This window comes from Myxocyprinus asiaticus, chromosome 42, assembly GCF_019703515.2.
Source record: "Myxocyprinus asiaticus isolate MX2 ecotype Aquarium Trade chromosome 42, UBuf_Myxa_2, whole genome shotgun sequence".
NCBI lineage: Eukaryota > Metazoa > Chordata > Actinopteri > Cypriniformes > Catostomidae > Myxocyprinus > Myxocyprinus asiaticus.
The window spans coordinates 1,425,001-1,440,047 of record NC_059385.1 but is presented as its reverse complement, the minus strand read 5'-3'; the positions used below and the strand labels follow the sequence as shown (position 1 = coordinate 1,440,047).

Below are 15,047 nucleotides of genomic sequence, written 5' to 3'. Positions count from 1 at the left end.
GCCAACCAAACTATGACACAGAGAGATACACCAGTACAGTCGATATTAGGAAATAAAAGTCAGGCTGAAAGGAGTTGTAACAGATTAAACAACTGGACCGTATTCTCAGTGAAGTTGTAGTTCAGGGTCTTGAGGAAATTAAAGTTGGAGAGGTCTTGAGCTGGGTAGCATTTGACCCAGGATTTGGGCCTGCTAGGATGTATGGGAGGTTCAAACAGTGGGTTGGGAAAGGTATTACATCTTACTGTTCAGTCACCTCAAATGGACAACTACAGAGCTATCAGATTATATCAGGCACATTTGGACTAGAACAGCGGGACTTCTACAGATATTTGCAAGTTAGGGATTATTTTAACAAAAAAGTAAAAAGCACAGAGGCAAATGACTACAACTTGATCACTAAATTTTCTAATGCATACAAAATAGAAGACAACAAAAAGTTGGTTTCAAGACTATACGGGAGTATACAAGCCACTAGGCATCACTCGATAAAGTACATTAAACAGAAATGGGAGAAAGAGTCAAACTCCCAAATAACAGAGGAAGAATGGACAGAGATATGTAAGGCACAGGTAACTACTACAAACTCGAGATCCTAGAGGGAGTTTGGGTGAAAGAATCTATTGCGATTCTTTATCTCTCCTAAATTAACAGTAATGCAAACAGGCACACAGAGCCGGGACTTTTGTTGGAGGTAAAGTGGAATCTCAATGGCTGACCATTTCCATATTTTTTGGGCCTGCCTGAAAATACAACCTTATTGGCAAGAGGTGGCAGCTGAAATTGAAAAGATAATGGTCGTGGAGATTGACTACTCATTCCTTACACTATACCTAGGGCAAATATCAGAAACTGTACTAGTCAAGGACAAATACTTATTAAAGATACTTTTGGCAAGTTTTAGGTAAGCCATAACTCGTAAATGGTTACAGATTGATCCTCCAACAGGGGACCAATGGCTAAGGATTATAAATGAAATATACTGTATGGAAAGACTATGGAAAGAGTTTAAAAAAAGAACATCCTAGCAACCACCCTAAACGCAAAAGCAACCACCCAGACCACCATAGCAACCATCCAGAGCACCACAGCAACCATCCAGAGCATCCCAGCAACCATCCAGAGCATCCCAGCAACCACCTAGACCGCCATAGCTACCACCCAGAGTGCCGTAGCAACCACCCAGAGCACCATAGCAACCACATAGAGCGCCATATCTACCATTTAGAAAACCCTAGCAACCATCCAGAGCACCTTATCAACAGCCCAAAGCACCCTAGAAACCACCTAGAGCTCCCTGTCAAGAACTCAGGGCACCCTAGCAACCACACAGAACACCCTAGCAACCACCAAGGGCACCCTAGCAACCACCATGGGTGCCATAGCAACCACCCAGAACGCCATTGCAACCAACCAGAATGCCATAGCAACCACCCAGTCCACCATAGCAACTACCAAGACTGCCAAAGCAACCACACAGAGTGCCCTAGCAACTATCCAGAGTGCCCTAGTCAACTATCCAGAGCACCCTAGCAACCACTCAGAACACCCTATAAACAACCCAGAGCACCCTAGCAACCACACAGAGCACCACAGCAACCACCCAGAGTGCCATAGCAACCTCAAAGACTGCCACAGCAACCACCGAGAGCGCCATAGCAACCTCACAGAACACCCTAGCAACTATCTAGACCACCCTAACAACCTCCCAGAACACCCTAGCAACCACCAAGGGCACCCTAGCAACTACCCAGAACACCCTAGCAACCACATAGGATACCCCTTCAACCACCAAGAGCACCCTAGCAATCACATAGCAGTGCCCTGGCAATCACTCACAACACTCTAGCATCATGGCAGTGAGTTCTGCATGTACAAACGCAACCCACATTTCCTTTTGAAAATATACAAATCTGCTCAAATCAGTGGCTTATCTACAGGGAGGGCCCATGATGAAAAGGAAAGTCCGTGACAGCCGTCAGCAGTCCCGACGGGCGCCGAAAACCGAGGGGAAGTTTATTATTAACTATAACTTGTAGTGGGTATATAGGTACTTACTTTTTTCTTCATTAAAAACATTTTAGAAGTAGCAGAATTCTGCAGTATTGTAATTCTGTTATTTTTTTTCTCTCTCTCTAAATTAACCTATCATGCAGTGTTTTGGTTTTCAATAGCCATCACATGGTGAGCTATAAAGATTCAAGTCTGTTAATTCAGCCGTATGGCGGCTTTCTCTGGGTAAAATTAATTTTCAGATGAACTCTTGAGTTCACAGTCACCTTCTGTTGTTGTCATGTCAATATGTTGGACACGTGTAAGCAGTTGGTCAGTGCATATGTGCCCTGTTTGACCCCTAGCGTGTGTTTCTGGCACACGTCGAGCTGCAGACTGCGGCCACATTCAGCTGAACCGCCTTCACTCACCGCTGCTGTTAAAAACTGTCAGCAGTACCCATACACAAACTCTGTGGCTGTACTACGGTATCAGATAGTAATACAATGGTACTTTGGAATTTTGCCAAAGTACTGAGTGATTACTTAATTAACGTACCATGCTGTCAACGTGGTACGCTAATGTACTCCATAGAATACCTTTGTAATAACATGATACCATGTCCAAAAACAAAACAAAAACAAAAAAACATTTTAATATCTTGGTTTTCTCATGAAGCCTGTCACAAACATGTCCAGGTCACATTTCAACCCCATAATCAAAAGAAAATAATTCAAAATTATGTTTTACCGCCACTGTCTCATTACTGTTATACAAAATAAATAAATAAATAAATTGTAAAGTATTCATGCATCATGGTGGTATTTGTTGTACTGGCTGAGTAAGGATAATTTGGGGGGTAAATGTGTGTAATTGTCAAAAAAAAAAAAAATCTCATCCTTAAAATAAGCTTAATTTTCTTTATGCAAAATATAATTTCTTTCTTTTGATTTTGGGGTGAAATATGACCTGGACGTATTCTTAAAGTAGGGTGTTTCAGGTATGGAGCTGAAATGTTTGTTGGCACTCATTTTCTTCATTATCAAACCATCTGGGACCGCTGCTCTGACCGGACTCTTTTATTTGCCCAATCTGCTCATGTTTGTCATGTGATGTGGGTCAGAGCCAGAAATACATCCGTGTAACGGTCTGTATCATTGTTGAGGGCATGTGTGTACATGTGTGATGCATAATTGACTCTAACAGGTCCTGTTTGACACTGTTTCCTGTCTCATGTGAGGGTGAAATTCTATTTAGTGAGTCACTGATCCACTTCTGTGTTTAAACAGCCTCATCTCTGCGGTCTGACCACATGTTTGCATGAAAATCAAGTTATACATAGTAAACTGACATTCAAATAAATGCAGTCATCTACTAAAAGGTTTCAGATTTAAAGCATGAAGATAATTTGACTGTAGCAGTTTTGTGCAAAATTCAGGATTTAAATATTGGATCGGTTTCAATTTAGGATTTTGAGCTGAAGTATTCACACCCTACATGATGTACAATTGCAACTTGAACTGAAAAGACAGAAAGAGGAAATTAGTGAATTTCAGTTCAGAGAAATTCAACAGTCACACAACAGATACATTTCACTAGTTTTCCAATAACACAAAAATAATTACATCATTTATTTTGACTAATTATTGCTATTTATTCCTGCATATGCAGAACACATTTTCTCAACTGATCAGACAAAGTTCTCTAAATGTTAAACCCTAACCCAAGTTCAGTACTTTTAAAACAAATAAAAATGAAATTTCTGTTACATCAAAATTTGGCTGTATATATATATATATACAGTACTGTGGAAAAGATTTAAGCACTTGTGAAAAATGTTGCATAGTGAGGATGTCTTCAAAAATAATGACATAAATAGTTTTCATTTATCACTTAATGTCATACAAAGTCCAGTAAACATAAAAAAGCTAAATCAATATTCAGTGTGACCACCTTTGCCTTTAAAACAGCCCCAATTCTCCTAGATACACCTGGACACAGTTTTTCTTGGTTGTTGGCAGATAGGATGTATATATATATATATATATATATATATATATAAGTATATAGGTACATACAGTGTGTGTGTGTGTGTGTGTGTGTATGTGTATGTGTATGTGTGTGTGTGTGTGTGTGTGTGTGTGTGTGTGTGTGTGTGTGTGTATTAGGCAAATTATAGTATGTATAACATATATATATATATATATATATATAAGTATATACGTACATGCAGTGTGTGTGTGTGTATATATATTAGTCAAATTATAGTATATATATATATAAAATGTTGATCATAAATTGATGTTTAGCTCCATTTTCTGAAGATTTTGGTGGTAAATTCCATTGCATTTTAATTATAATTTCTAAAATTACAATTACAATTACAGTCTTACATCCTGTTTTTTATATATATATATATATTATATCTCAATTTAAATTCAGTTCAGTTCTGAATGCCGCAATGGTTTGAGCTGTATGAAACTTTTTGCCTTTTCAGAAATCATCAGAATTATATTGGAGGAGTTCCTGATGTGAATTTCTTGTAGTGTCTGTAGTTTGCTTTATCTGTCCAGTATTGATGAAGATCAGACTCTTTGTATTATTTTGTCTTCAGGGAGGAAGATGAGGATGTTCAGCCCAGTTCTCATGTAACATCTTCAGTCAAAACTATGACCAAAACCCCCGCTGGAGTCCCTCGACAGGGCAACGGCGTCACACCACCTACAACCAAAAACTGGCAGTCTGGGAACACTGCAGGTGTGTTTGAATTACATTTCCTCATTCTGTCTGAATATTTAATGTTCATAAAAAATGGATGTGCTCCTTGAGAATATAGATTCCTTTTCAAGAAGACTCAACAAACAAACTTCACTCCTCGTGTGTCCTGCAGGTGGCAGCGTTGTGCTGCTTTGTGTTTTTATTGCTTCAGTTCACTCTCTGCACCAAGCACTGAGTTCACTGATTCTGTAAAAGAGAGCTGTATTTTATGCTACGCCTACATACTCATAACAGGTTCACAGTGAAATGGTTTATGAAATCAAGCAGACATATTTTCCATATGAGAGAGTGCTGAGGTGTTGTTGGTTTGGCTCTCCATCGGGAACGCTGCCGGATCCGAGGGTAAATATTTACTCTGGGTCTTATTAGAGCACTCTGTGTTTGGGCTTGTGTGCTTGTGTCCTTTACAGTAGTGCTTCTTGACTGGCGGGTCGAAACCCCAAAATGGGTTTCATTACAGTTCTGATGGGGTCAGATAAAGAAGGGAAAAAAAACTATGATAAATGCAAATAATAAAATGCAACTGACGATTTAATCATAAATTCTGTTGTTAGGATAGAAAAATAGATAGACTTATCTATAGATAGATGTACTTTAGTTTGCATGAACTTATTTTATTGTTGAAATCAAACTCTACAGTATTTTGATACTCATTCATCCATCACTTGGTAGAAGCTCGTCAGATTAGACAGACGTCAACATGGACAGGTAGTGTGACATGAACTCATCCTCACAAAACATGAACAGAAAAGGAAATGCCTCCCAGACTACATTAAAGCCTCTTGCAATGAGGATAAACATGGTTTGGGCAACCTTGTGTTTTGTGCAATGAATTATTACTGAAAGCATGAAACCATCGAAACTCAAGAGATATTTAGTAAATAAAATTGTCAGCCTATTTCATGTTTGTAAGTCTGGATATTGTTGGATCTGTATTATGGAGCCCCTTAGTGCAGGGATCAGTAATGTTGGGGGACACTAGGTGGCGCCACAGCATTTTATTTCACTAACCTCAGTAGTGGCGTTTGCTATGGCAAGCATGACTAATGCTGTTGCTCATATTGATTTGATCAAACCTTAAACACTAAGTATTAAACGTTCAGTGTGTAACTCGGCCCTTAGAACACCCTAGCAACTACACAGAGCAACCTAACAACCACCCAAAACACCCTAGAAACCATCCGGAGTGCCATAGCAACCATCCGAAGCACCCTAGCAACCACCCAGAGCACCCTAACAACCACCCAAAACACCCTAGAAACCATCCAGAGCACCCTAGCAACCATCCGAAACACCCTAGCAACTACCCGGAGCACCCTAACAACCACCCAAAACAGCCTAGAAACCACCCGGAGCACCATAGCAACCATCCGAAGCACCTTAGCAACCACCCAGAGGTCCATAGCAACCACCCAAAACACCCTAGAAACCATCTACAGCACCTTGGCAACCACCCAAAGCACCCTAGCAACCATCTAGAGCACCGAAATTGTCAGCCTGTTTCATGTTTATAATTTTGGATATTGATGAATCTGTATTACAGAGCCCCTAAGTGCAGGTGTTTTAAAAACTGGATCCAGTTGGGCGATAGGGGGTCTGTGGAACATTTTATAGAAATAAAAAAAGTGTTAATAAATGTAAAAACTATTTATTTAAATGATTAAAAAATATATTTTATTATGTTTATCTATTCTTTTACACAAAATTATGGATAAAAATGTATACATAACAACATGGTTGATACAGTTTTACTATAGTAACACCACGGATCATTTGTGGTACAATTATGTTTTTTAAAACCATGGTTTTCATAAAAAAACATGCCCATTCATAATACTATAGTTTCTCCACAAATATAATGGTTAAAAGTGATTACCATGGTAAATTGTCATAAAGGATGGATAACTGTGCCAAGGGAACCCAAAATAATTGCGAGGGAACGCAAACCTTTTTGTGAGAAAACGCAAAACTGTTGTGAGGGAACACTATTTAAAGAAATGTAATTGCCTTCCTGTCCACTACTTCATACCATGCAGTTCATGTTAATATGTATACATTTCAGTGTTGTATTTTAAAGACATTTTTGTTTACTTTCGTATGATAAACAATTTTGGTGTTGCGTTGAGTCGCCACTTGATGTCCAATGTAAAATCTGGATCCTGAAGTAAAACCTGAATTTGAGAATCAGTGCTATAGTGTTGGCTCATTGTCAGTATGCTGCGAGCGAGGCCTCGTGTTTACCAGCATGCTTCTCTCGGGGGTCTTAAGAGCAGGTTGCTGACAGACGGTGTGGCGGGAGGGTGCGGGAACACAGGTATCTCTCTGTGTAATATACAGTATGTGTGTGCCTCACAGTCACTCGGCCTCTGCATAAATGCCCGGCGGCTGCTGGAGCTGTGCCACATGCACCAAATGAACTGCAGCGATGGGGAGACGCATTTATATTCCTTGTTTGCTCGATCACAAACGGTCCGCACCCGCCTTGCCGACCCCCTACACGAGCCCCATACCTGCAGTGTTACGGATCTGTTGTGCATGCGCAGCTTTGGGTCATTGGTCAGGGGTGGCAGACGCATTCAATGTGAGAGGATCTCGTCAATTAAAGCACATTGCATGAATTGATTCCAGACCCTCTGTGAGGACATGCAGTCCAGCTGTGAGATTAGAAGTGTTCCTCTCAAGCAAAGAGAGAACAGGACATCCGGCGTCTCATGCAGCAGATGGGCATCATTTCGCAGAGAGATCTGTGTCCTGCGATCGCCACCCATTGAGACTTTTAAATACTCCAATAGCTCCCAAAGTAGCTTTTTACATCACTGAGTATGTTTACATGTATGTTCTTACACAACTATGCTTAAAGGGATAGTTCCCCCTAAAATGTAAATTCTCTCATTATTTACTCACCCTCATGCCATCCCAGATGTGTGACTTTCTTTCTTCTGCAGAACACAAATGAAGATTTTTAGAAGAATATCTCAGCTCTGTAGGTCCATACAATGCAAGTGAATGGTGACCAGAACTTTGAAGCTCCAAAAAGCACACAAAGGCAGCATAAAAGTAATTCATAAGACTCCAGTGGTTTAATCCATGTCTTCAGAAGTGATATGATAGAACAATACAGATCAACATTTAAGTCCTTTTTTACTATCAATCTCCACTTTCACTTTCACATTCTACTTTTGTTTTTGGTAATTCTCATTCGTCGTGCATATCATCACCTACTGGACAAGGAGGAGAATTTAACATAAGAAAGGACTTAATATTGATCTGTGTGAATAAACTGTTTTGCACTTATGTACATATTTTACATATAGAAAATGAAGCCTATTTAGGAGCATTACACACACAAAAAAAAAATAATAAATAAATAAATTTAAAAAAAAATATATATATATATATATATATATATATATATTATAATTTTAACATTTAAGCATTTAAATTTCACAACAAAATTCCATCAAATTTATTTGAGAAATCTTTAATAAAATGCAACAATAAAAAAATATTAATTTAATTTTGTCAAACATTACACAATTAAATTTGATGGAATTTTATGAAATTGAAATGTCAACTTTAAAAACAGGCCTAAAAATATATTTATTAATGTTTATATATATATATATATATATATATATATATATATATATATATATATATATATATATATATATATATATATATATATATAAATTTTATTTTTTATTTTTTCAGTTTTGCATTATTTTCATGACAACTATGCACAGTATGTGAAGTACTGTTGAGCATCTCAACAATGTTTTTGTAATTCTCACTATTTTTTAATTATTTTTATTTGTTTTGGTAATTAAAGGCAGTACAACATACTACCATGATGCATAAATATTTAACTTTTTTTTTTCCATTATAGTAATGATAATTTGGGTGGGAAATATGCTTAATTATCATGAAAGTAATGCCACAATGCAAAATAATTATTATTTCTGTCTTTTGATTTTGGGAGAAATATGACCTGATTCTTGACAGGTTTTGTGGGCACTGAGAACTTCAAATCCGTCTTTGGTTTTTAGAAGACCTCACTGATGTAATACAAACATTTCACATTGACACGTGTGACATGGGGAGGTTAAAACATCAAAACAGTTTCCTTAGCTGAGAGGAAAAGGTTTTCTTATCTCACTCTGTTCTCAGGATATGCTCATCCGTTCAGGAGGAGATTTGCAGGAGAAATCTGTGATGACGCCTGCATTTATTTCACTGAGGTTTTTGCACTTGTTTAATTTTTCTCCAGTTTGACTTTACATTTCATTAGTAGGCTTATATTTATCCAGAAGAGCCTATAGAGGCCCAGATGTTATTTTGGAGAATATTAGTAGACTTGTAGATTGGCACCTGCTCATGAAGTAAGCAGCCAGTCGTCGCCGGCTGCCTGTGTGACATCAGATGTGTTCTGGACAGGAAGTGGTCTGTTACACACGCAAACATCTTCATCACAGCTGAGCTGGCGAAAAGCTCCGCACATCCTACAGATGTCTCTCAGCTGCAGATAAGACACGTCACAGAGCATGAATGTGTGACCCTGATGAGTGGACTGGCCGAACCAACCCGCTTCCACAGAATATCCGTGCACATTGCGTTCATTCGTGTTTTGTATCAAAATTGAAAACCTAAATATGAATCATGCTTTGAATATTGTTGTAATTTCTAAATAAATAGGCAAAAATGAGAAAACTGCTTGTTTTTTGTTTAAAAAATGCAAAAATGAGAAATCAGCTCAATTTCTCATGTTTATTGCTCAGGAGTAGCTTATAAAATGAAAATACGGCTTGAATATTTGATTGTTGTTTAAACAAAACTATTTATTTCTTTATTTCATTTTCCGTGCAGCAAGGAAGAAATGGGAAAATGACTTGTTTTTCCATTGTTTTGTTTTGGATTATGAAAAGATGCTAAAAAGGATTTTTTCTGAAAAAGAATGACCAGAAGCAGTGTTTCCCCTATATGCATTGCGCACCGCTGCTGCAAAACTAAGAGCGCCTCTGCTGAGATTTCACATGGTTCATTAATATCCTTTATGCAACGTAACGCTTGCTTGGCCCAGTCAGTTGCACGCTTTTTACACTGCACGCTGTTGAATGGGGCTGATATGAATGCCTCTTCCGCATGCCTCTCTCATGCACCTCATTGAACGCTTGTTGAGTTTCGTGGAAGCACGTGCTGAAAGAAAGTCACAAGTAAGTTTGTTGCATATTTATTTGACGTGCGAATGATGTCGTACCGCATCTCTGTAAGCGAGCGATTCAATTAAACTATCGCTCCTGTTTCTAATCAACAAAGCAAAGCTGTAATCATTGCAAGCACGCAACATCGGAGTGATCTAGTTTTTCCACCTTTCGTATCGTCACATTTTCATATTGCCAGGGGTGGACTTGGAAGTGAAATCGGCCCGGGATTTTACATAGAAACTGGCCCAAAAGTTGTTGAGAGGGGAGGGGGTCGTCGTTGTCCTTTTCTGCATATCGCTGCCCCCTTCGGCATATCGTGACGCTGTTTTGTGGCCCGTTTTGCATAACGCGGCGGCTCATTTCAGCCTATCGTGGCCCGGTTCTTCCGATGGCCAGTCCGCCCCTGATCAGCCCCAAAGTGCGTCGGCCCACCGGGCAAATGCCCGGTATGCCAGATTACCAATCCGGCCCTGCATATCGCTCACTCATATCATATTACAGAACCTTTGACAAAAAAGGCAGACACAAAAACTGCTACCAGAACTACTGCAGGGAGAAGTGAAACAATTAAACACCTGTTACATCCATCTATCTGGAGCTCCATCTGACCTGTACAGATATAGTCTCTGCCCTGTCCATTTTAATTACTATGCAAAAATGTGCATAAATAATATTAACATAAATATTATAATATTAATAATATACATAATATGAAAATACATCCTTTTCTATCTTTAATATACATATAAGCAAGGATTTCATCTGTTTTCAGTGCATATTGTCAACATTAAATGGCCATTTTAATGCAACTGTGAGTTTGACTTGTACATTTAGTGATAGTAATTCTGTCATCACGTGCAAACCTTTATGATTTTCTTTCTACCGTGGAACTCAAAAGGAAATGTTAGTGACAGTGAATGGTGACTGGAACTAACATTTTACCTAACATATTCTTTTGTGTTCCAGAAGTCATACAGACTTGTTGGTGATTAATGACAGAAATAGTATATTGGGGTGAACTGCCCATTAACTACCTGTTAAAGTCTTTGTTAAAAGTATCTGCCATGAGCAACAACATAAATGTAATTCAGCACATGATTTCATAACTTCTTGCTGAGAAACATGTGACTGATGCATTGGACCATAATTAGGCTATATAGTTTAAAATAAAACTAGAGGTAAGAATTGTAACCCCCATGTGTTTTAGGTAAGATTGTTGTAAATGTTCAGATGTTTTAGTAAATGTTACCCCCAGAGCCCTTCAACAGCCCTCAGTAAACACACACATGACAAGCAAACATGAATAACCCATCTATAATGATTCTAAGATGTTACACAATAGATGTTATTAATAAGAATGTTAGCCTCAGTCATCATCCGCTTTCATTGTGTTACAACATGAGGGTGAGAAAATGAGAGAATTTTCATATTTGGGTGTGCTATCCCTTTAATGACCACAATGTTCATTTCTCAGTTGAAATGGAATCACACGATAAATAAAGCGTAATTATTATTTACTTTATGTATTACTATTAGACATCATTTAGGATTAGGGACCTATGCTGCCTTAAACCCACCAGATGAAGGTATCTTAATGGACAGGATGTGAATCAATCATTTGATTCTATATACCGTCTACAAAGGCAGCATTTTTCAGGCTTTGGACTCACAGGCGTGCGAGCACACAGATCTGTTGACTCAGCTCATTTTCACTCTGTGACACGGAAATCTAGAGGGCACTTGCTCCGTGACCTGCGCAGCTTTGATTCTAGCACCCATCTGAATGAGCATCTCTGTGTCGCCCGTCGCAGTGCGCTGACCTCTGACCACCCGCTGTTTCTCAGAGAAGAGAAGGCTTGTCCTTCCACTCCCAGAGCTCCCGAGACAGGCAGATTATTTTGCCAGGTGTCTCCTCTCGCTCTGGGATTTTTATTTTTTTTCCTGGACAGAGTAAAGTGATCCTTTGTTTTCTAGCGGGCCGGTGTGGATGTCCCGGTCGCAGATGCTCTGTCCTCCAAACCCCTGAGAGATTAATTCTTCTGTAGAGATAGAGCTTGTGTATCTTAACTAGAACTCTCCATCACCTTCCGTCACGCTACATGGCCGTGCACAATATAGGGCGATCTCATTACCGCTCACAGTTTTGTCTTGTGTAACACAGACTCTGTTGTGGGTAAAGTTCACCCAGTGGTCACTCAGATTAAAATCTCTTTTTTTTTTTTATTAGGATTTCCCAAAGCAAGTGCACCTGTTCCGCAGATGGGCCCCTCGTTCGGACGGGTGAGTAACAGCGTTCCGAAGGGTCCAAATCGCCCTGCGCCTCAAGCTCACCCTAAAGACCAAGATGATTTGCTGGTACAAAGAGCTGAACATATCCCTGCGGGCACACGCACACCAATGTGTGCTCAATGCAACATGGTCATCAGGTAAGATATGCACATTTTTACTAAAGCAATTTAAAGCTGATGTGTAATTTTTTTTTTTTTATGTTCAAATACTTCTATCTCAGCTTAATATGCAAAAACATATGATAAGTAAGCTATTCGTCGATTGATTTCTCGGAAAACTATAAACACTTTGTTTCTGTGGCGCTATAAAAATTCCTTTGTTTGTTTTGAGTGACCCGTGCAGAGAGTCATGCAACCATTCCCTGTAATTACATATGGCCACCAGGAGATGGCGCCAAGTACATGACACAAACTCAATGATGACTCAAATGGCACAGAATGAAACTCATACTGTAAAATCCCATTACTAAAATCATGTCTGTATTCTCTGAAAAGAGAAAGCAGACCTATAGTCATTGTTGTGTTTGCCTGTGTAATTACAACTTATGTACAATTATTATGTTTTATTTGTTTGGAGAGGCTTTTCGACAATTGGAGATGTTTTTGGAGAGTAGGATAAATACTTTTTATTGCTTTGACCTATCAACACAAAATTTTACTCCGTCACAGGTGACATGATTGGGGACAAAAAAAAAGTAGTTTGTCGGACCTGCAGTACCTTATTTACACTCTGAGGTGTATAGTGTCAAATCAGAAAAATAAGAACAAAGATGACTCAAGTTGTTTTTCAGCAGTTTCTTAGACTGAGAGTCTTGAATTTATCAATCTATATCATTAAAAAGATGAAAAGTTTTCTTTAAAATGATACCAAACACTTGACCCTCCTTGTTTTATGTTTGTAGAGTTATAAGCCTTTCATTATGGGTATTCCACTGAAACAGGAAATCTTTAAAAACACCTTCAGAGTTATTATAAAGAAAATATTGCGAAATATTTTGCAGTTCAGATTGCAGAATTAAATAATATCACCTGATAGTTAAACATTTAATTTTGGTGCATTAAAAAAACCAGGGCGACTATTAAATTGAGCATATTAATGCATTCAAAATATAAAGCGATAAAGCTAAAAAAAAAACTGTTTTATATAGAGTCAAAAGGTAGCGAAAAACGGCAGCAATTAATGAAATATTTTGCATCATAAAGGAATGTAAAGTGTCTTTAAGGCTGTGCGGGGCTCAAGTGAATCATTTATGTGAACTAGTTCATTTACATGAACCATCCGAAAGAGCAAACTCACTAAAATGATTTGGATTCACTTAATTGATTCACTACATAGGAGAGAGACAGAGGATGGGTGGTGAGTGTGTTAGATTTACAATGCAATGTGACAAATGTGGCTTTTTGAGAGGCTACAGCACTGGTTGGAAAAAGAAGCCTGTTTACTGGAAAAGCAACAATTATGTAAAAAAAGTTAGTAGTGTTGTGACTTTGTTAGTTACTGGTATTGAGTGACCGCCATATTCTTATATAGGAAAACCATGGTAGGCTATTACCATGGAAAAGTGTCAACAGAACATGAGGGTTTATAATTAGGGAAAAAAAACATTTCTGTATTCTTTTGTGCATTATGGGTTTAAAACCTCTACTTTTGGTAATTAACTATTACAATGATTAAATTTTGAAAATCGGTTGTTGCAATTTTGACATTTTTCCAAAATTGGCAAAACAATACATGCACGAGAGACATTGATTCTAATGCTTGGCTTTATGAGGGTTAAATAATTGATGATTCATGCAAGAGTCTAACAGAAAAAAATGGACATTTTAATGTAATTTATGGTTTGAAGTAGCTTACAGTCAAGGTCAGTGTTGGTGTGATCTTTGCATGTGATCGGTTCTCATCCATCGTGTCTAAGTTTAATATGCAGAGAATGAAACATCGGATTAATTTGTCGTGACCGTGTGGGGTCATACAGCACTGAAACTTCATGCTCTCTGCTGGTTTATTATCGTTCAGTATCTCAGAGCGAACTCCTTCAGCTCGTCCCCCCGAGAGTGCGTGCACTGGTATACGTTTCACCGCCGCGGCCCGGGCACAGACTCGCAGTCTCCTGGCAAAAGTGTCCGTGACATCCAAGCTTAAAGTCTCCCGTTTTCTCCATTTGATATCGGCAGTGTCTGTTGTTTCCTTCAGCTAATCATGCGATTTGTAACCCGCATCCCTGCTGCATCCTCACATTACCTGAACCGATACCAGATTGACTCAAAACGGCTGTTTTCACAGTGTCAGGACAGTCTACAGCTCTCATATCACGTGAAAAATAACACGTCGAACATGGCAATTTAACTGCAGCTTTGAGACGCCGTGTCTGCTTGAAGTCAAACTTAAGCATTCATAACATCCACCCAAAAATTTAAATCCTGACATCATTTACTCACCCTCATGATGCTCCAAACCGTCACACAAAAGGAGATGTTACTGTAGGCTGAATGATAGCCTCAGTCACCATTCACTTGCATTGTATGGATAAAGATGCAAGGTGACATGGTGACTTAGACTAAAATACTGCCGAACATCATCTTTTGTGTTTTACATACAGGTGTGGAACAACATGAGGGTGAGTAAATGATGTGAGGATTTTGGTAAACTATAGCTTTAACTTCACTGTACAATAAAATGTGCACTTTTTGTTTATACTGTTTATACAGTACTATTGCAGTGGAAAAAGTGCATAAATATATCTTTTTTTAAAGTGTATGAAAAAAAGAGTAAAAGTTTACATTT

At 38.5% G+C, this 15,047-nt stretch overlaps 1 protein-coding gene across 3 annotated transcripts in view; it reads left to right on the top strand.

Annotated features, from left to right (window-relative positions):
• The window catches only part of LOC127433074 (PDZ and LIM domain protein 5-like), a 112,737-nt gene that overhangs the window by 87,605 nt on the left and 10,085 nt on the right, over positions 1-15,047 (top strand). For all 3 annotated transcript variants that reach the window (XM_051684722.1, XM_051684720.1, XM_051684721.1), the window contains 2 exons: positions 4,607-4,749; positions 12,202-12,400. In XM_051684722.1, the coding sequence (XP_051540682.1) occupies positions 4,607-4,749; positions 12,202-12,400 (342 nt within the window). The remainder of the gene's footprint in view (positions 1-4,606; positions 4,750-12,201; positions 12,401-15,047) is intronic.